General features: G+C 41.0%; 1 protein-coding gene across 1 annotated transcript in view; it reads right to left on the bottom strand.

Moving 5' to 3' along the window:
* Positions 1-24,054, bottom strand: part of LOC143744090 (LIM and calponin homology domains-containing protein 1-like) — a gene marked incomplete at its 5' end in the record, with an annotated part of 64,054 nt that overhangs the window by 7,628 nt on the left and 32,372 nt on the right. Inside the window, 2 exons of the mRNA XM_077235481.1 lie at positions 10,513-10,842; positions 13,589-13,841. Of these exons, the coding sequence (XP_077091596.1) occupies positions 10,513-10,842; positions 13,589-13,841 (583 nt within the window). The remainder of the gene's footprint in view (positions 1-10,512; positions 10,843-13,588; positions 13,842-24,054) is intronic.

Raw genomic sequence — 24,054 nt, 5'->3', positions numbered from 1 at the left:
ATTACACATTTTCTCTGCTGGTTTGTAGAAGTTACCATACAATCCTCCATACGTGTTCAGTCGGCTTACATGCTGAGTGGACTTTGGCTGGTATCGTGTTGAAAGGACCATATCCATGTAAAACACCCATTTATAGACAGAAGAGCGCATGATAAAACAGTCTTATTTTAATTTCAGTGTTTATCTAACTAACCCCAATACCATGGGGAATGTCTAAGCCATTTTCATAGCCTCATCAAATTCACCACTTATTGCACTTATCAAAAAGTAAAAAAGATTCTTATAGAAGAGGAGAGCATGAAAGAGAGAGAGAAAAGCGCTGGATGTGTGTCAGTGAAAGTGTGGCTTGCGGTCCCGCCACAAGAAACACACAGACACTGAAAATACAGGCCACCCATAAAACAAACCAATTATAAAGCCTGAAGTATTCCTCATAAATGTATATATGGCTGTGAATCCGTCCAGCAGAAGAGACCAAAGGAAACAGAGAGACTCCACTGAAAACAAAACTCAAGCTGAAGTTGGGCTGGAACTCTGTCGGTTTGAGAGATAATGTTGGAGATAAACCTTTTGTTTCATACAAAACACTTCAGGACTCGAAATAAACTCAAAGATCCACAAACACTCTCGTCTGAATGGCTCACAGTGTGTTGAGAGGCGACGGGCGAACCAATAGATAAAATCGATTTCTTCAACGTTTGTACGGTTAGTGGCATCACATATTTGAAAGAGTTTTTGTATAAAGCAGAACTGTACATTCTAATTCGTTTATATGTTAAGCATGTTAAATGATTAGTAATTATTACTGTTAAAAGAGTGGACATTTTGTGGGTGTGTTTTCAATCGCTCAAGGAGACCGGCCTTATTTCAACTATTTTAATATAATATACACTATCATTCAAAGTTTGGGCAGTACAATTCTTTATTTTTGGAAAAAGATAATACTTTTATTAATCAAGGATGCATTAAATTTATCAAAAGTTTAGAAAAAAGATTATATTTCAAATAAAAGCTGTTCTTTTGAACGTTCATCAAAGAATCCTGAAAAATAAAATGTATCAGATTTTAATTTTAAGTAAGCTAGTTAACACTGAAAACTGACAATCATTAAAAATCATCTTTGGCATCACAGGAATAATTAGCATTTTAAAATATATTAAAATAATAAACTGATTATATGTAGCCCTGAGCACTAGAGACTGTAAAGTAGGCAAGTACGAGTAAAGTTTCCTGATCCAAACACTGGATAATCTAATCAAAATAACGTCATGGGTTTGAAGAGTCAAAAACAAAACAAGGAGAGATTTTACCACGAGTCACCACTTGCCTTTGGTTGCTCTGCTAAACTGAACTATTTCGTTAGGCCATAACTGATGATTTAACTAAGATTTATTTCTCTTATGTTTTCATATTTCTCATGTCACATTCACAACCGGACATACAGTACAACATCTTTAGTGAATTTCCTGTTTGCTCTCTCTTAACGCTGTCAGTCAGTATAGGTAAACACACTGGACATCAGGACAACTTGTCCTCCCCACGTGACGAGATAAAGCCACAAGCAGTAAAAGCCATTGAATCCTACAGGTCTGCTCTTCTTTAACCCGTCCTGCATTTTCAGCAGGGATCCCACTACAAATGCAGTTACAAAGAAAAATTATTAAAAGACTGCAATTTGGGGCCTGTAAGATTTGGTTTTGTTTGTTTTGTTCACTTTCAAGGAAACTCGCACTGCGTTGATGACGACATTATGGGGAACGCCTCTTAGTGTAGCGCGTTTGAAGTATGAATGAAACTAATCCAATGCTATTGTCGTTGCGTGATGATGTAGTGTGTGACGGCATACACGGAAGCTACAAAGGGCCAACAGCGTTAGCTTTCGCTCTCCAGCAAGCGCTCTCTGTTGTGTGATCTGTCTGTTTGGTGTTGTTTGTCCCTTAGGAACTCGCTGACAGCTGAAAGCGTGTGTCTTCCTGCCCGCGTTAAAACTTCGGGAGGTGACACACACGATCGGTGTGTGATACTGTTTGGATGCGAGGCAGGAACAGTAGGCTCTTCAGGGTGCTGGCTATGTTCATTGAGAAATATTTCGACGCGTACAGCAAAAAAAGAAAAAAAAAAGAAAAGACTTACGCTTTTGGGTGTTTCAGCCTCCCACCTATTGACTTTCTTCTCGAAGGAAGAAAGCCATAATTATTATGAACGGCTCGAATCTCAGGTTGCCGAGGCAGCATGTAGATTACGAGACAGGTTAAATAAATAAATTAATATTATCTGGCTTTGGGAAGTTAGATATTTTAATTCAGCTTTTTATTCAGACTGTGTTTCACTTGTCTGGTGATTATGACTGCGTTAAAGGTGAAATAATCATATGACTAAGAGGGCAGAGCATGCATGGGCTCCTGAGTGAATTATGAGCAGCTTGCTCCTCTGTGGAGCCCTCAGGAAATCGATGTTTGTTACCCGCCGTTAAGCGCTTCGGGACACATCGATTTTCAGCGAATGGCCCCGAAGGTTTGCGGCCAGGCAGTGTTCACAACGTTTTCGATTATTCCCTGCCAGTTTTCCACTTCAGAGTATCGAGAGCGGCGCTCGAAAAACACCCGACACCAGCCCCGAGGCGCATGGCGATGTCTCCCCCATGTATCTCCATGGCTCCTGGGCACTGTAGAAATAGGGTACAGGCTAAGGTTTGAGGTCCTCCCACCAAAGCTCAACGCGGTGGTCTGGACTGCAGTCGACCCAGAGCAGGGTCGGGTGTAGGAACAGGATGTTCACTCCCTTTTGACCATAGAACGTGTTCCTCCACCAGACAGGGCATCTGGGTTTTACAACCGCTACTTCATTTTACAGTTTCAGAGACTGTTAGGGCTCATGGCAGCTGCGTCCAACGTGATATATTTTGGCCTGCTGCACATGAGGGCCCTACAGTGGTGGTTAAAAACCAAGGGGTTTTCCCAGAGGGGGAATCCATTCGGCATGATAAGGGTTAAGCGCGGATGCCCTCGTTCCCTATCAGTGTGGAAAAAAACTTGATTTCTGTCCCAAAGTCCAGTGCTTGGAGCTCCATGTCGCCAGAAAGCCGCTTCGACAGATGCCTCACGGGCTGGGGCGCGGTCATGGACGGCCGCTTTACTAGAGGTAACTTGGTACATAAATTGCCTAGAGATGTTAGCGGTCTTCCGGGCTCAGAGGAGCTTCCTCCCAGACCTCAAAGGTCACCAGGTTTTTGGAAGAACTGACATCAGTGGTGTCCTATTTAAACCATCAGGGGGGGGGGGGGTACTGAGGTCACGCCCTCTCTCCAGACTGGCGCATCAGATCCTGGAAACTGTTGTCTCTCAGAGCAATGTATGTCCCAGGGGACCAGAATTGGGGGGCAGATGTCCTGTTGAGGGAAATGTAGATGGTGGCTTCAGTTGTGGAGTTCCTCCAAGATCGCTTCTCTGCTGGTCTTACCTCGTCCACACTTTAGGTGTACGTGGCTGCCATTGCGGCTTTCCACACTCATCTAAGTTGATGGGCCTTTGGGAAGACCTCAGCTGATCGTACGGTTCCTTCGAAGTGCCTGGAGGATGAGACCTGTGACCCTGACCAGAGTCCCCACATGGGATCTGGCAGTGGTTCTCGAAGGGCTGGTTGAGGCCCCCTTTGAACATCTGGATTCGGCTGACCTTTCTCCTCGCCATTACTTCTCTTAAGAGAGTAGGAGATCTCCAGACGCTCTCCATATCTCCGCAGTGCCTGGAGTTTGCTCCACGGGAGAATTAAGGCCATCTTGCACCCCATCTTGCACACTTGCCTATGTTCCTAAGGTGCCTTCCAATACGGTGAGGTCTACGGTTCTACAGGCTTTTCATCCCCCACCTCATGTAACGGCGGATGATGAGAGACTTCATCTGCTCTGCCTGTCAGAGCACTTAACATCTATATTCAGAGGTTTTCTCAGTGGACCTCCCCTCTACACACAGCACACGAGTGCTCTCTTCCTAAGTTGTGCCTGGGACAGCTTCACACTAGGACAGGCAGGCTTCATTGTGACATAGTGGGTCGACGCAGTGCAAGTTCCCTCGAACGGAGTGTTCTGGGTTACGACTGTAACCAGAGTTCGTACAGACTCTGTCAAATGAAATTCCAGGACTTTCAAGGACTTTTCAAGCACTACTTTTTTGAATTTCAAGGACTTCAATCCGCACTTATCAAACATTATCTTTACTTTTTTTTTTTAATAAAGCTTATCAAATATCTTTATTTTTTTTACTCAAATTAAATATATATGGTATCTTATGTTTTACTTCATAGAGGTCAATCCATTGACCAGCGCTGCCAGGCATGTGAAATCCCCTTAACCATTGAAAGTATATTGAAACTGATTTTTCCCCAATTAATATATATGATTGACCTGAAGAATGAAAGTTGTATTATATACTTATCATATACTTAATATCATGCTCATGACATGAGAAATAGCTCTATATCTCAGACAGGCTGCAGTGTTGATTTAGTGTGAAACAATTGTATTTAAAAAAAAAAAAAAAATCATAATATTTTGAATTAGGGATGCACCCTAGTGATGCAGTTTCCACTTTTTGCAGAACGAGATACCGATACCGTAACCGATCCCTGAATTTTCACTGCATTTGTAATTTTTAAATGTATTTGTAGAAAAACCAAGACAATATAAATCATATTAGTTATAGTTGGCTTAATTTGTTAATCAAATATATATTTCTTTCAATTATTTTCATGCTTAATTAAGCCTGCTAAAATACATTGTATGAGCTTCTGTTACTGTACATTCTATTGCTCTATCATATTTTATCTTTCATTGAATAGCACAGCACATTTTTACACTAGAGCAGCTCCAGAATGGTCAGTGCTGAGGATTGGGTCAGTGGTACAAATGTTTAGACACCAGTGAAATATCAATTATTTAATCCAATTTTGATACTACAACAAAAACTGCCAGCCTAATTAATGTGAATTTTAAAAATTATTAAGGTAAGCAGTCAGCAACTAAATAAGAACGAATAATTAACTTACAAATAAATACAAAAGAACAAAGAAAGGCTACAAATTAAATAAACAGTGTTTTTAGAGTTTTTCAGGTAGATCTAACAGGTACAGAAATTTGAATAAAGTAATCAAATGTGAAAAAATAGCATATTCACTACTGAATAAATTTAAATTTAGATGGATATTTTTGTAAAGTTGAAAAGGGTAGCCTATTTGGTCAAGAGCAGTGAGTCATTTATTTGTCCATTGTTTGATTAACATTAAAACAGCAGTGGGTTTGTTAAACTGCCCCTTTATGACCGAACGCACGGACCCCATCTGAACATGGCTACTTCACTTGAGATATAACTGACTATGTTTACTAGGATACTCGCCAAGATGAGCGTTCTTACATAATTTTGTGTGAATTCGTCCGTACAAGCGCAAGACGTGAAAGACAATTTAATTCAGTATTCGCTCGCGGAGACGCTGGTTTGCGGCGCGCGCTGATGTTTGCGTTCATGGAACTTCTTGACTGCAAACGTCCAGTAATAATGTAGGGAATCACTCGTTATACCTACATAAATCAGGTAACAGTTCATGTTTTACTTTACTTACATATACGATTTAGTTTTCATCCAAATAACACGCGCTGAGTGAACGATCAGCAATCAAGAGCATTCAACAGAACTGGGCGCTCTCTCGTCAGTTAACGTTAATAATAAGTTACATGCCTTGTTTTATTTTCTTTGCCATTGACATCCGACTGAACTACAAACCTTCCACTGATGTATTTTAAAGGGATGTGCTCGACCAGCTCGCGTGTCTGTGCCGCTGCGCGCTCAATCCACTGCGCGGTTTCCTCTGATCAGCTCCCGCACCACAGCTGTTAAGCCCAATTTATAATTCTGCGTCGAACTTACGCCGTAGCTACGCCGTAGGCTGTGCGTAGCGCGCGTACCCTTCGGCGTACCTTGACGTGCACCTCTCCAAAAATGTAACAACGCATTAATTCTACACGGACGCAAGCGCTGTGATTGGTCTGCTCAAACCGCTTCCTCGGGTTTCACATGCTCCCTCTTCATGCTCCCAAAGCGTAGTCAACGGCGTAAGGCCTCATTATGCTTCTGCGTCAACTCCACGGCGAAGCTACGCAATCACTCCTACGGCGTCGTGGCCGTTTTATGGTTCTGCGTTAGGTTGAGTTGCATCGCGGTGCATCGGACCAATCACAGCCCTTGTGGTCTGCGTCGCCTCAACGCGTAGTTACAATTTTTTGGAGGTGCACGTCGAGCTACGGCGGAGGGGTTCGCGGCGACGCAGAGGGGTCTGCGGGGGTACGCCGTCGATTCGACGCAGAAGCATAAAACAGGCTGTAGAGGCTCCGGCGTAGGTCCGACGCAGTAGTATAAATCAGCCTTTACTGTACACACGCTGCCTGGGCCTATCGGTTGTTGGTATCGGAACATTTTTACGAGCATTTTTAGGAGTACATGAGCTCGGTTTCGGTGCATCCTTATTTTTAATAATTCAAGCACTTTTCAAGTACCTCTTCAAAAATATGGCTGTTTTCAAGGGTTTTCCAGGACTTAAATTTCAAAAAGTCAAATTCAAGTACTTCAAGCACTTTAAGGACCTTGTACGAACCCTGTGTAACCCTTGTTCCCTTAGAAGGGAACAAGACACTGCGTCCCTTTGACACGCCTTCTCCTGCCTGGGAGCGACTTGCTTCATCGCAAAGCTAACCCTGTTGTGTATGCCCTCACACACTACATCATCACACAACGGCAATAGGATTGGATTCGTTTCAATGATACTTCAGACGCGCTACGGTAAGAGGCATTCCCCATAGTGTCATCATCGATGCAGTGTCTCGTTCCCTTTTCAGGGAACAAGGAATACAGTCCTAACCCGAGAGGGTTTTTTTTTTGGTTGAGAAAAAAAAAATTCTTCTGCAATGGGAAAATCAAAAGATGTGACATTTACAAGGGCACATGAAACTAATGTTTATACAGTCTTCAGGAAAAAGGATTCATTCAAATCTTAGTCTCGCATTGCCACATTCAGTCTCTTGTGCTGCAGTTCCCTGAACGGCCACTGGTGTCGCTAATAACAAGGGCCTCTGAACTCTACATACTGTACAGCTCTTTAAGTTAATCCACAGCTCTTATGAGATGGACACTGATCAGTGACTCTCACACAGATGCCATGCCTGCTCACCCTCATCCTTAATGCCAGATCTCAGCACTGAACACCAGTCACAAACACACACACACACACACACACGACACAACAGACACACACGACTGCCGGAAAACATCCAGCTGCGCTTCCAGAGAATCTCTGGCTCAGGTTCTGTCAACAAACTGCTTTACCTTTACATTGTGTCATGCTGTTTAAATTGGCACAGATCTGATTAATTTTCTGGTTGTGAAACCATGTAATCTTTCCAGATCATATTACAAAAATCCTCTGAGAAATATAAACATAAGCGCAAGCACACTTTTCTGTCAAAAACTCAATTCTTACAGCTTTCGAATAGTAAAAATAAATAAGCCAAATATTTGCATACTAGTTTTACTGAAATGGGCCAAAGTAAAAATATCAATGATTTCAGGTGGAAAACTTTTAATCTAAACAGATCTTATACTTTATGAATATCAGCTGCAGATTTATGTTGTTCCTCTCCACCAAATGTACAGTATAATTGTATCTATGATGTTAAAGACTGTCAACACTGCTTAGACTTCGATCCTCCCTTGCTAGGTAGCGAATCGTGCAGCAAAGGCTTTCCAGTATTTCAGGTCCTTGTAGTAATGCTAACGAGAAACTGTGCTTCTAACCAGAAGTCGTGAGCTGTAGTTCAAACTTTTGATGCTGTTTGCAAATGTTCGTTTGACCTGTGGTTTCAGGAAACACAGAATCGTTGAACTATGTTTACGTCAGAACCATAGTTTGCTAACGATGCTTTCAGGAAACGCAGTCTGAAGTGAAGCTGTAAAACACCACTGAGACAGTTTTTGGATGATCAAACTTTGATGTCTTCTGTTTACTCTGCATATTAAAGCAGCACTATTTAGTTTTTCAACCTTCATAATATATTTCCAAGATCCTTGAGATGGTACATCGACTTACAATAGGTTGAATGATACGTCTGCCGTAGCCTGACAGTGTCTGTATCGCTTTTACTGGCACTACGTAACTTCGGGTTTCGGGTAGGAACCCGATCACAAAAAAAAAACTACAATATTCGACTGCTATACGGCATATGACACTTCCCCCACTTCCTCAGATTCTGACGTGAGAGCCCAACTAGCGTTTCATTGCCGTCAGTATGTTGTTGTCATGGCCGAGGCAGCAACTAAAAGGAAGAAGGCAAAGGTTTGGACTATATTTACTGTTGGACTAGTAAATATATTGCTTGCATACTATCTCTATTTTTTCGAATTTGTTGTCTGCCTGGCCATGTTACGGGATCTATCTGGTCCTCCATTTATCTTCATGATAGTCAAGTTTGTTTATTTATTTTTCTGGTGAAAGTGTCTTGCCTCAGACTATAATGCAAATCGATTTTTCAAATTTGAAGATTCATCTATGGTAGCTTGATATTATAATATTGACGATATATGGCTATTACCTACCACACAAGCATTGAATTGAATTAGCATATCCGTTATGTAAAACAGTACCCAATCTACTATAATGACGCTGGCTTGTAAACGTGAGTTGCGTGATCTTTTGACGTTTGAAAAAAAAGACAAAAACCCATGAAATTATATTCATATGACATGCTGAAATATATGCCAATGTACCTGGGATGAAGACTGTAGGGGGACCCCGAGAGCAAAAACCGTAAAAACGACATAGTGCTGCTTTAAACTTCCCATACATGTTACTGTTGTTTGGAAGAGCAGTTTCTAGCGCATTATATTACTGGAATATTAAGGAATTCATCAGACTTCAAGGTGAATACGTTTTAGTTTCTAAAAGCCCTTTAGCCTCAATGTAAAGCAGCACTTTTAATTTCCTGTTGGGCGGCAGTGCTGAGTTCAGTTCAGTTCAGCTCAGCTCATGGCCCAACACAGGAAACCGGCACATTCCCCGTCTTCCTCCGGGCGGGTCGCCTGTTCCTTCTGTGAGACTGTTTTCATCAACACACAATGGGAAAGTCCTCAGAGCGACATTCAGAGCCTTTCCTCCGTGTGTTTATTAGTTTCTGTGGCCGCTGTGAACACCTGATGTTGTCATTATGAAAGGTACTGATAATAATATTCAGATTCCAAATGTTTATCTATATATATATATATCAGTTTTTGAGAATTACAAAAGCATGTTGCCAATGATTGCTTTTGTATTCTGTAGCTGAGGATGATCAACTTTCATGATGAGTTCTTTCAGATAAAATGAAAGGTATTTAGTGTTTTTGGCTATTAAATGTCTTCTGTAGTCGTTTGTACATGTGTGTGGTCTGAATCCAGTGGCAGATCCATTCTTTATAACATGTTATTCATGACACTTGTTTTGTCCTGTGTGCTTTTCCAAAAACTGATTTGGTCATCATTTACTCATCCTCATGTAAATTTATTTCTTCTATGAAACAAAAGAAAATGTTTTGAAGAATGTTGGTGACTAAACAGTTTTGGTGCCCACTGACTTCCACTGATCTTCTTTTATGCTACACTGAAGAAAGTCACACATGTTTGAATCAATTCATCCCCCGATTCCATCTGTTCTTATGAAACAGGCTCGCTTGTCTTTACTGCACACTTGGTATATTAACTCTGCAACAAGAGCTCATTTTTCAGCTACCTGCTTTAAAGCCAGAAGATCGTCTGCTGAAGTGTTTACCGTGGTAAGGACCACCCTGTCTTAGCCCGCCATGCCAATCTGAGCCACCAGATTCAAAGGCTTTCCTTGGAGTGTCAGTGACGTTCATTCATGTTGGCCTACATCAAGCCCAAACATTATAAACAGCAGACGCCTGGCGTGGGACTGAAACCCAAACTCGTCTGGCTCTGGTTCCACCTGACAGTCAGAGCAAATCTGCCAAAAACGGCCCTTCAGCGCCCAGCCTATCCTACAACAGCAGCCAAAAGCAAGCTCCAAATATATGAGCAAAAGAACATAAATAAAGTATTTTTTCCTTTAGTGCCGATCCCAAAAACAATACGAGACTCCTCTAAGGAGGACGGACCCAAGGTCTGGAGGTCAGACAGAGCAAAAAGACGGCTTCTGAAAGGACATCAAAGTAAAAGAAGCTGCATTTGTTGTCAAACAGTACAGTGAACATAAGATCAGGCATCCCATCGGACCATTACAACAACTATTTTTATTGGGTGGGATGATGGATGGATAGACGGATCTGTGGTTGGTGGATGAATGGATGGGTGGATAGATAGATAGATAGATAGATAGATAGATAGATAGATAGATAGATAGATAGATAGATAGATAGATAGATAGATAGATGTGTAGAATGCGTGATCATGAGTGTTTTGGTGAAGGCTCGCTGGGCACCTGATGTCATTTCCTGCAGTCTGATTAACGGACGTCAGAGAGTCGTTCTGAAGGGGATCCGGCGGGTTTGGAGGAGTTTGGCAGAAAGCGTCCCGTCCGTCTCTCTCCTCTGATTGGCTCTGCTCGTGATGGAGAGGGTGAACAGGGGGGTGGAGGGGGGATCTGACCTGAGGGTCACTGAGTTGTGGATTCATGGACACGGGGTTTTTAGAGGAAGAGTCGTTCTGAGGAGAAGCTCTGGAGTTCTCACTCTCTATCTGAGACTCTACACAGAGAACATCACTTCCTGTTACCACACAGGACACATCTGACCAAAGGCTTTCACTAACACTAAATCACACAACAACAGTGACACACCCACACACACACACACACACACACACACACACACACACACACACACACACACACACACACACACACACACACACACACACACACACACACACACACACACACACACCGTCAAACCAGGAGCAAGCCATGACAGGAGAGGGGGATGTAAGAGGAAAGTGTTATACAACAGAGAGGAGGGACGAAAAGAAAAGAAAAAAGAAAAGAAAAACAATTACATTGTGTGTGTTTTCCACTTATTGACAATATACAGTGGCAGAGATCTAGCACGTTTTACTGTATACTGACAAATATTCTTCAAATAGAAATGTTTTAATTAAATTGTATGTCGATATTTAGATTCAATTGTGCATGCGCATTTCTCTTGCATGTTCTGTTTACATTTTATAAAACCTTGATCTAGCCTTTAAAATACATCAAAACATAATTTTTTCATACTGTACATAATTAGACTGTAGCACAAGTTTCATTTTTAAAATGGTCCATTTATCGTTTTTGGGCCATAAAATATTTATCAGCAATATATACCACCAAATCAGAGTCAATAAGCTGTAAATAATGTGCAGATGATGTTAAAAATCACCACACTTTAGATGAAAAGTAAAACGTGTCGTTGAGAAATACAGTACTCACACATTCTGACAAATGCAGTAGGTTTGGGTATTTTATGCATGCAGAATATTCACATACACAGTATATGAACTGCATACTACAGAAATACGAGCATCTTAATCTGCGATTGCAAACGGTAAATAAGGACAGAGATATAAACCGCACTGAAAACACACACACATATTACACAGAATACACAATTACAGGAGATTATCAATGATACATTAGCATGCTGTTTTTTCAGCTGATGTGAATAAGCATCCGAGTGTATATTGGAGTGTGTGTGTTGATCCTGTCAGTCTGATGGTTGTTCTGGATCACAGCACAGCAGCCTGAAGCTCTGAGTCAATGAATGCTCACATCTGGATCAAATCAAGCACTCTCTCAAACATCTGCACTGCAAAACCAATGCAAACAAATACAACAGAAGAAAAAACTAGGGATGCACGATATTGTATTTTTGCCGATATCAAATTTTGCCCGATACCGATATATTTTCTCTCCTGTGCAGGGATTCTAAAAACATATTTTTCATTTCGGTTAGTTTTGAGAAAACTCACTAAACCATTAGTTTTGAGAACTAAAACATTATTATATTATTTTTTACAATGAAAGTACATTTAAATATTAGAAGCAATAATAGTAATAAAATCAATCACTGCTGATTTGTTTTCAGACAGATGCAGTTGTAACCTTAACATTTTATTTGTGGATTTAATATTTGTAGGTGATCTACTGCAAAAGAGCTGTAACAATTCAGAAAATCGTTTAGGGCTTCTTGAATTCAAGATATTTTCATAATCCGTTTGAACAAAATATTACACATTAATTAATAAAACTGTATATAAACAATTATTTAAAGCTATAGCTTCTGATCTTTAAATCAAATCAGATATCATGATTTCTGACATCGATTGCTGCTTTATTTATTCAGAAACACAAGTATCTTAATGTTTTATGTTTATTTTGCTTTTCATTGTATTAGTCTATCAAGTATGTCTACAGCGCCGCATTAGGACCCGGGTGAGGCTGTTTCTCAAATCCAGCGCAGCGATACTAAACTGTGAATCTAATCACCATTCAGGCAAAAGACCAGACTGCAGATATAAATCATATCTCTAGCACTCCTTCAGCACATGAGAGTTACTGCAGATGCATAATCAACATTATCGGCAAGGCGATGTGTAAATGTGTAAGTTCATAAGTCGACAGCATTGCTGAGTATTTTCTTCTTAAAACTGCAGTGAACCAAAGACAGTCTCAAAATCACGGTTTGAAATCGCTGGTGTTTGTGTAGTTTCACAAACTACCTTGTAACCAATCAGATCAACGTGTGATCGTCAACGAGTGGATCTCTGAGTGAGTGAGTGAGTGGAGGCGGGGCTCATTTGCATATTCATAGAACCACGCATACTAAATGAGGCAAGGGTGTCGAGTTACATTCAAGATATTTTAAGGCATGAAGAATTTTTTTTCAAGGAAAAAACTTTTAAATATGTAATTTTGGTGATCAAAGATGAGTTTTAAGGGATTAAATGATTGACTACAGGCGGATACACTGACTACATGTTTTTCATGCTGTAAAAGGATCTATGTGGAGTTTGGCAAACAGTGTCTCGAGAGAAGACAGACCATCTCGAAACACATACTATAAATATCTTGGCAGCTGATATGGGGCAAATAAGGGTTGATTAATTAATTTATTAATTTGTTTATTGTATTATTTATAAACACGCAGAGGGTTAGGATTTCGGTGCAGGTACAGAGAGATTTAACTGTGTGAGGCCAAACATGACTATCATAACTAATAACATCACTAATGTCTATGGTAAGAAAGAATAATGATGTGCTGATTTGTTCCAAAATTATAAAAAGAAGCAAAAGTTGCTCTCAGAACTGGTTTTCGAATCTAACCAAATGCCTGACCTTTGACCTACTGACACTAAAGTAGTCTTGAGTTATTCCCCTTTACTCTTCACACATGCCAGCTGGAAAGGTCTCAAAAACTCTTGGAGCCCAAACAGAATATTTATTTCAGGAGCGAGTCATTGTCCAACACTCCTACTGGTAAACCAACCGCTTTATCAACATACCAGTGTGTCAGCCTTACCTGAAAGGCCTCTCTCCTCCGACAGGTGAGGTTGTGTTACTCCAGCTGTTGCAGCTGTCGTCCCGGTCTGCACGCGGGCGGCGCACCGGCGCGGCCATGAACGTGCCCTGGTTAGTCTTGTTGGGCAAGTACTGGTTGAAAGGAAGGGCGATCCGTGGCTCGCTGTAGGACGTTCTCCGCACCAGCATGTCGTCCTTGCGCACGTCCGGCATCTTCCTCTGGGGGGCGTCGCTCTCCGAGTCGCTGCCGTGGCCTGCAATCACAAGCAGAGCCAATTACTGAAGAGTCTGACAGTGTTATTGCCATCATCTGCTGGTAGAACTGTGTTAGAGTTAAAGAGCTCAGCTCTAACCCCCAAACTTATAGGTTCAAATCTAACCAGGTGAACTGAAACAGTGAAATTTAATTAATGCATTTTAACCCTGTCAATGTGTACATTTACATACTCCCCCATAATGGGATTATAATGGGATTTTGGCAATATTGTGATTAATCTTTACCTCACGTTAACAAAATACTTTGATCAAACTAATGCGATTAAGCTCATAGTCCTAGTAACTATAATCGCATTATTACCGCTCTGACCAAAGTGTGTCTGTTCTCGGACGTACACGGATGCAGTGTGTTGAACTCCGTCAACACAACTCACTGCACAGTCTCTGCTCAGTATCTGAATACGGCAGTGAAGGCAAAACCAGTTTCAGCGGCAAAGTCCATAGAATTGATGTAAATGAGCAGTTATAAACTGGGATGTGACTTCATCATTTGTGCTGTGCATTGGGGTATGTGACGAATGGCCGTAAAAATAACCACACTTCTTAGCGAATCATCAAAATAATGAAAATAACATGTAAACGGAGTTGAGAGTTTTGCTCGTGTTTTGTAAATGTCTAACTCTAACCCTTCAGACGACACACAGCTCATATCTCTGTCGCTGGGAGTTGCTGTAACACAACACACGGTAGACACAAGTTTGCAGCGCAGAGCGGCTCTCGCACTGTATGACGTGATCCAGTCCGGATCCGATCACACAGTCCGGGTTTTCTGAGAATACGATTGTGAGTTCTGGAAATGTAAAGGTTTGAGTTCAGTTATAGAATGTGGTTTGTCACTCCATACATTTCTGAACTGCGTGTGAACATAACCGGACTCAAATACTCATTCTGGCAACCGTATTCTCGTGGCCAAAGTCTACTTCATGCACACAGTGTCAGCAGTGTGGACGCACGGTGTGGAATACAGCAATAAGTGAAATATGTTTGCTTGAAATATAGTGAGGCAGCTCATGCTAAAGTACTATAGCTGGACTGCATCTGAGAGCCCATGATGACCCCCGTCCAGCGTCCACAGCTCCTGCAACATGTACAACTGGATGAAGCGGCTGTTTCAGCAGGATAATGCACATGCCCCTCTGAACAAAGTGATCAGGAACGGTTTGAGGGGTTCAAGGTGTTGCCCTGGTCTCCAGATTCCCCAGATCTCTGGGATGTGCTGGACCAACACCACCTCACAACCTGAAGGTCTTAAAGGATCTGCAGCTAGTGTATTTGTGCCAGAAACCAGAAGACACGTCCAGAGGTCTTGTGGAGTCCATGCCTAGACGGGTCAGTGCTTTTTTGGCGGCACGAGGGGGATCTACACGATATTAGGCTGGTGGTTTTAGTGTTGAGACTGATCAGTGTATATTGCTGGAGATTTCAGTGGTTAAGGCGAGGCACGGCAGGCAAAAACATCGTTTTTTTTTTTCACTGGTCAATTTTGAGATTTTGGGATATTTGTCTTCAATAACATGTCTTCTTTCAGACTCGTGGTGAAAAAAAGTCTGAAATACACATTTAGGCCTTTATTTTACTACACTTTGTTTGCATCTGTAGATTTCTCATAAATTCATCAAAAGTTGTCGTTATAAATCATCCTTCTGCTCCGTGATCGCGATCTGCAACCTGTCATCACACACACCGTTAGAAAGCTCTCTCTCTCCTCTACAATACTGCCAGATCCAAATATGGTCATTTCCTTTTTATCAGCAACCAATCGTGAAAGTAAAAGGGGGGATTTTACTCTAAATGCGCAATCTCATTGGCTGATGCTAAATCTTTAAAGCACGTTTTCTCAAAATGACTTTTCTCTCATTCTCCAAGTCCGAAATCTCAAGTTCAGTAGCACCTTTATACACCAAACTTTCCAGTCTTGTACATAGTTATATTATGAAGACATTTACAGAGGGATTTGTAAATATATTATTCCTAGCCTGATTTATATAACATTTTATTCCAAAAAACATGGCGAAAATCATTTTTTTAAGGCTATTAGCAGTGTATTCTGATTTACAGGATAACAAAAGTAGATTTCCATAAATCCCTCTGTAATTGTTCCCCCATCTAATATGTGAACACAATGAAAAAATAATTTTGAACCTGGCTTTGTCCAATACTCAGATTTAGTTTTTTTTATATATATATATATGCAAATTAGCGCATATTTAATTAGATAATGCCTCATATGCATATTTAAACATTAAATTACAGAAAACTTGTAACACATTTTTTTCTCATCTTAATGTAGGTAATCAACTGGCAAAGTTTCATGGTGATATCTGCTAGCTAAAAAAATTACCCTATTCACCTGTAGTGTCTCGCCTTAAACACCAATAGAAAAGTGAGTTTACAGTAGATGCAGTAGCTCTGACAGAGGCAAATCAGAGATCAGTCTTTGGTTTTGGTGCATCTGAGGCTTTCCAGTGTCTGCCACTCCAAACATGATCTCAAGCACCCTGGAGTGTGAGCAAACAGCTATATAAACCACTTTAGCCTGTGGCTGCATTTGAGAGGACTGATGCAGAATATTCTGAGGACCTGATGTTTAAGTAGATTACTGTCTCAAAGTCCTTTAGTCTTTATAAAGCTGATTTGTCAGAGTCAAAAGCTGTTTTGAGGAGCACCTGGATCAACATTGACCTTCCACTGTAACTCTCCTCCTCACACTCCCAGGCCAGATGCCCTGCACATGTCTGTCCGACAGCGTCTGTGGCGCAGGGTTGAACACACACCCGTCAACATGATGACTGATGGTGCATGTCACCTCACACAACTCTTGACATAAGCAGTAAACACATACTGTATGGCTAGTGAAGCCGCAGCAATCTCCGCTGACACATGATGCTACTGCAGGGAAAGGACAGTTTCACACACATAATGTTTTTCCCAACAATTTTATCGCAGATGTTTCTCCTAAAAGTGTTTAAAAGAAATATACAATGTAGAGCAGTATAAAAGCAATGTTGATAGAATAGCTCACTTAACTTGGTCTTGACAGAATTTGATGTGAAATATCTGAGTTCATATTTGCCTCATGAGACAGCAAAGCAGAGCAAAAGCAGCCGAAGACTTTTATGAGCAGTCTGCACTACTCAACTAGTCATCTAATGACGAGTGGGCAGATGTAGTCCGATAGAGGAGCGTGACAGCGGCAGGCCGTCCACTCATGCTTTGGGTGAACATTATATTTCTAGAGTCCCTTTATGAAGGCTTTTATTGGACAAAGACTGTTACTGTATTATTGTATAATTATGCTGTTTTTTTTAAAAGGTACACTGTAATTTTCAGCTCTCTAGTGGTTAAAAAACAAAACTGCATGCGTTTTGTGGAAGAACATTGTTTTGGTTGTGCTTCGGCTCTGTGCGGATGGATATGATTATCCTACTATACTACTGAAGAGATATGACCAGTTCAGATGAAAGGGTCTCCAGCTGACTAGCTGAAGATGATACTGTAGCTTTACACAATAATAGACACGATACTTCCTTAAGAATAAACTAAAGGGGTGGTGATGGCGCAGTGGATAAGACACATGCCTTTGGTGTGAGAGACCCGGGTTCGAATCCACTGTGAGACACCAATGTGTCCCTGAGCAAGACATTTAACCCCTAGTTGCTCCAGAGGCGTGTGACCTCTGACATATCTAGCAATTGTAAGTCGCTTTGGATAAAAGCGTCAGCTAAATGAATAAATGTAAATGTACAGCACAACAACCGTAATTAAATGATCTTCACAACAGATAATCTTCACAGTGAACTGTTTTAGAGACACATATATGACGGTTTATCAGTTCAGTTATCTGTTCATGTTCTCCTAAAGTCACTCTCCTCTGTACACACACACACACACACACACGATCTGATGTTGATTCTTGTTTAATTACTTGTTCTCTTTTCTCCAGCAGACTCTCCTGTTCACACACACACACACACACACACACACACGATCTGATGTTGATTCTTGTTTAATTACTTGTTCTCTTTTCTCCAGCAGACTCTCCTGTTCACACACACACACACACACACACACACACACACACACACACACACACACACACACACACACACACACACACACACAAACACACACACACACACACACACACACACACACACACACACACACACACACACACACAAACACACACACACGATCTGATGTTGATTCTTGTTTAATTACTTGTTCTCTTTTCTCCAGCAGACTCTCCTGTTCACACACACACACACACACACACACACACACGATCTGATGTTGATTCTTGTTTAATTACTTGTTCTCTTTTCTCCAGCAGACTCTCCTGTTCACACACACACACACACACACACGATCTGATGTTGATTCTTGTTTAATTACTTTTTCTCTTTTCTCCAGCAGACTCTCCTGTTCACACACACACACACACACACACACACACACACACACACACACACACACACACACACACACACGATCTGATGTTGATTCTTGTTTAATTACTTGTTCTCTTTTCTCCAGCAGACTCTCCTGTTCACACACACACACACACACACACACACACACACACACACACACACACACACACACACACACACACACACACACACACACACACACACACACACACACACACACACACACACACACACACACACACACACACACTCTCCTCTGTTCGGCATTTGTGACCAGTCACGGAAACTAGGGACACAAGTCGGTTCTGGGGCATTTTGAGTTATTCATAGATTCTGAGAGTGTAATATCCAAGCTTTCCAACGATGTGTAACATGTGGAAATCTGATAATATTTGGAGAAGTTGTGGCCATTTTAAAGTAGGCACTTAAAAAAGCTCAAAGATGAGAAAACGACCTCTAAAGATTGTGCAGTTCTCACCTGTCTCTGCTGCTGGGGGTGACAATAGGGCTCATTTACATCTCATTTAGATAAGCCATACCCCCTGTAAAGCTCCTCCATGTGCTTTACAGCTTTTTTTACACTTCGAATGAGTGCACTTCTGCCGCACTAGGCGAAAAACAATTGTGCTGCCCCTCTATTTGCAACGTACCAGCAACAACACACAAAGACCAATAATGCCATATAGCCTGCATATAACGCGAAACCAGCAACAACACATAAAGACCAATATGCCATATACATATAACGCAAAACCAGCAACAACACACAAAGACCAATATGCCATATACATACAGTATAACGCAAAACCAGGAACAACACACAAAGACCAATATGCCATATACATATAACGCAAAACCAGCAACAACAAACAAAGACCAATATGCCATAGGCCTACATATAGCGCAAATAGTGCGCAACGCTCGTGTGCCCAAAATGTCAACAATATTAAAGTTTATGTAGGAGGCAAATGCCTGCTGGCATTTTTCTTTAAGCAGTCATTTCTGCAATTTTCCAAATAATCACATTTCACCTCCTCAAATTACTGTTGCAAATCTCTTTACACCACTTTCTTATGTGCGTATACACACACAAATGAAATGTCCGCAAGCACATTATATCATCAGCAGGTTCAGCATCTTAAATAACGACTAAAGAGCAAATGAAGCTTAACTTACATTTCAGAAACACGCACGGCAGGCCTTCATCGCAGCAGCAAAGGTCTTAACTGCATCCTCTATTTCGATTCTCCGTCACATATGAAACAGCCAGCCACCGCTGTCAGCGAGCCGAGCCGCCGTATTCAAGCACTGAGGGCGCGCGCGCCGCACCCATACCTCCGGTTCAGTTTCCCGAGCCCACGAAGTGCGGCGAAAACATTTTCGGTGTAACTGCCAGACGGTTCATCTCGTCTGCGACAATCTTTGCGGCATCCATCTTCATTGAATTTTGATATCAGAGAGAGCTGGCCAGAGCACAGCATAATAAGTAGCCATGCGGTTCACTTGGAGGGCGGGGGCAAAAGCGCCGGGTTATTCAGTATGGATATACACACAGACAATGACACGCCACGCCCCTACTGCATGCTAGAATCTCCGAAAACAAGCCGATTTCAACCTCAAAATGTAAGCTTTTAAATATACCAATACTGCTATCTCAAACATGGAGAGGCTTCTTCGTGATTTCAATTAACAGATTCTGCAAAAAATTGAAAATCACCAATTTTGAAAAAAACTCTTCTTTCTCATTTTGCTCGAAAGTTGTGCTGCCGACTTGTGTCCCTGGTTTCTGTGACGGGTCACATTTGTTTAAAACAGGTGATTTGAGATTTAGCGGCTCCATGTCAACCTTTCTCGCTCGTTGTGACAGCTAACCTCTGACACTCACACACTCATACACTTACACACACACACACACACACACACACACACACACACACACTCAACTAACCTCTGACACTCACACACACACACACACACACACACACACACACACACACACACACACACACACACACACACACACACACACACACACTCAACTAACGTCTGCCACTCTCCCACCAGACACGCACACATCAAAGAAGCCGGAGAAACTTTACTCTATTTACAGATATGATGAGACGAGTGAGTGTGAAAAGCATCGCGACAGGTCTAAAATACTTATTAAAGACTTATAATAGGCTTACCATAGTGAATCAGGGAAAGACAAACACACGTTTTTGAAGAAGGACTGATAATGTATTGACTTATTTACATTTTGTTAATTTTAACTCTTTCCCTCCAGCATTTCTAAAACAAATTGCCAGTTTTGAACATTTTCACAAAACTTTCATGGCTCCCAGAATGTTTTGTTGTATAAATATCTGGACATGCAATATATAAAATGAAAGAACAAAGCCTTTGCCTTCACACATTTTATTCTAGCTTCATGCATTCTTTTTTAATCAACACTTCAACACAAAAAGCTCAATTTTGAGCAAAAAGCTGAGAAAATTGCATTTTTATCAAAGTGTTATTCTGGATCGTACTCCGAGCGATGATCAAATCAGACGAGTAGAGCGAGTCCCTCCACACTCTCAAAGCCTCACAGTCCCGCAGCTCGTCCTGGGTCGACGTCTCACTCAGGCATTAGGCAGTTCTGATTCATATGCTGTTTAATGTTGATGTTTGCATTATATTACATATGCATCTACACTACCGTATAACAATGAAAACACGGAAAGCCGGAAAATTATGTCAATTTTTCTAAGCGGAGAAAGAGTTAAACAAGAAAATGTTACATAGTGTACCTTTATTAATGTACTCTAAAAATGTTAAAAAAAGGCATAAACTGATCGTTATATATATATATATATATATATATATATATATATATATATATATATATATATATATATATATATATATATAGCACAATCAGTTTCGGGTTCAGACCAAACAACTGAAGCTAGTGTGAAAACAGCCACACTTTCCACAGCTGACACTTAATATGCAATATGGCTGAAAAACTGTCCAACAAACAAAAAACAGTATTTCGACCAGAAGGATTTATTCACATGCTATGTACATTCTGTTAACGAAAGTAGTAAAGTTTTTATAGATGTCTTATTAAAACTTGGTATATCCTGCTGAAATCAACTTATGAGAAGAGAGACATTATAAAATACCTTTATACGAGCAAGTTATAATTCCATCTCCATGTGTACTTCAAACCCTCACATAAATATCCCCGAGAACCATTTATAGATCTCTCACTGGTTTGGTAAATATTAAAAACTCAACATATGCAAAAATGCTCTTCATGCGTATGCTTTGAGAGTGCTATAGACTTCAAATGAAGAAGGATTGCAGACGCTCCGTAATGTAACCTCGTGCGCTTTACAGATTGCTTTAAAAGAACTACATAATTACATTAGTAGCTTTTTTCCTGTATTTAATGTCACGCTAACAAAGAAAACAATGTACGCAGCCCAAATGCATGACATTTGACAGTGCCACAGGGATGAAAGAGTAGCGAATGCATAATCTGAGACTTGCCTGAGCTCTTCCAAATGTGGGATGTTTAAATACTCCCTCTTATCCCAGTTTAATGTGCAGAGACTATGAATAAGCTCAAACTCACACCATTGGCTTAACTAATGGCGGCACTATCTGTTTTACTGAGCTATGGAGGACGAGGGGCATCTGGTGCCGTTTAAATCACAACTGAAACATGACGTGTATCATATCATGTATTATATCACGAGATGGTTGGCGATTCTAAGCCCTAAAATCGTTATTTTTGCCGACACAAGAATGACAACCTCAGTCTGTAAGATATCAAGCGAATATTTTAGTTCTGGCAGGACATGTTAGTCGCGTGTGTTGTTCAGGACTATCGTCAGCTTTATCTCTGATTATTACCCTCCTCCATCCCCAGCTCCACCTGTCCTACATAGTCTTCTGATACTCCTCTACGAATCAGACGGCCATTTCTCTTGAATTATGTTGTAATATTAACAACATTACTGATATCTGTAATACATGAATGTTTGTTCTGTTAGCGCTGAGCGTGTTTACCGCTGCTCTTATCCGTCAGTAACTGTATGCTAATGCTCAATCATCTCTGACAGTAGTGATCCTGTCAGGATTACTTTACTGAACGACTTTGCTCTTCTGTCGTGTCACCAGTCCGTCTGCTGTCAGACCAATGGCCCCATCACTGAGCACTGCATTCTGGGATAAAGCCTCTGCCTCTCATTCACAATTTCTCTAGAAAAGTACAATCTAATACTAAAACTGAATGTTTTCTAGGAGCTCTGGGGACAGAGATGGATTTGTGGGAAACTGTGGAAATAAAGGGTTTTGACTGGAGAAATGCAACTGTGTTTTCCTGTTTATTCTCAGGCTGATCCAAGTTTGATTTAAGTGTTTAAACGTCCACTTTTACTCAACCCAACGGGTGCAGTAGACTCTGATTATATGAGGATGTTTAAAACATTACTGCTGTGAGAGAGAGTGTGTGTGTGTGTGTTGATTAGCATGTGTGTTTGCATATGAAGGATAAACTGCACCCAAACTGGGCTGGGCGTCTGTCCTGATATGTAAATAATACAGTGCAGCGAACGATCCTCGTTAGTTCTGCATACTGTAGTTAAGACAGCAAAATAAACTGGCTTTTAAACCAACTTTTAAAATGAAGGAACAATTTCTATATCTTGTGTTGTTTATGTCAAAGACTGTAGATCCAATTAAACTCTCCTGTACTGTATTTTGTCAGCGTGGACAGGCTGTGTGACATCCCCAAAAACCAAGACCAAAATGACATGAAGCCACAGAGAACAGGACCCGCACTAATGAGGGTTAATTTGCACAATGGATAGCATGGTTTGTGTCGAATGAAAAAATGAAACTATTGAAATTTATTTTGGGCCTTGAACCTCAATCTCTTTGATTATCCTGATATATATTAAGTGCAACAATGATATGCTGTTCTCCTTCTCTGTGTTTCATCAGGAAAGGCTGTAATAAGTCTGTAACCATGGCGACGGCACTCAGATCAACACAAACACTTGCAGAGCCGACTGAAACCACACGGTCAGACCACATGACGTCACATCTGTGTGTAGCGCAGCATCAGCCTCGGTCAGTCACACATATCAATGAAGCATTGCATTAGAGTTCACTTTAAAAAAAGAGACTGCATTTTTAATTCAAATTTGACCAGATTTAAGCCACGCCCTTGCGCTGATATCATCAATTGCACACGCAGCTCAACCGACTCACTGAACATGTGGAAGATGAGCGATGAGCTATTGTGCAAATTTTGTGTTTCACGCATAAATAGCATTTTTGTGTACGTGAAAGAACAGCTGTGCTAATATTTAGATGACTAGCTGTAATTTCTGAGAGAGTTTAGCCATCGTCTAGCTAGTTAATAATTATTTACATAAAAACATAATTGCAATGTGTTATAATCTGACTGGGGTTACAGCAGTCAACAAAGGCAATAGCAGCATTAGCGTATTGTATTAGTGTGCAGACACAGATGAAGTCATGTGACCGAGACACACCAGCTGACGAAAGCCCAGAAACACCCGAGAACAGAGAGAGAGAGAGAACATGTGACATACAGGCACAGGACGATGTCTCTGTTAACACACACACACACACACACACACACACACACACACACACACACACACACACACACACACACACACACACACACACACACACACACACACACACACACACACTTCGAGTGCATATCTGTCAT

Source organism: Siphateles boraxobius, unplaced genomic scaffold, assembly GCF_051911475.1.
Source record: "Siphateles boraxobius isolate OS27281-9 unplaced genomic scaffold, OSU_SipBor_1 194, whole genome shotgun sequence".
NCBI classification, from domain to species: Eukaryota; Metazoa; Chordata; class Actinopteri; order Cypriniformes; family Leuciscidae; genus Siphateles; species Siphateles boraxobius.
Note: the sequence above shows the minus strand (reverse complement) of the source record. Positions and strands in the feature narration are given on the sequence as shown.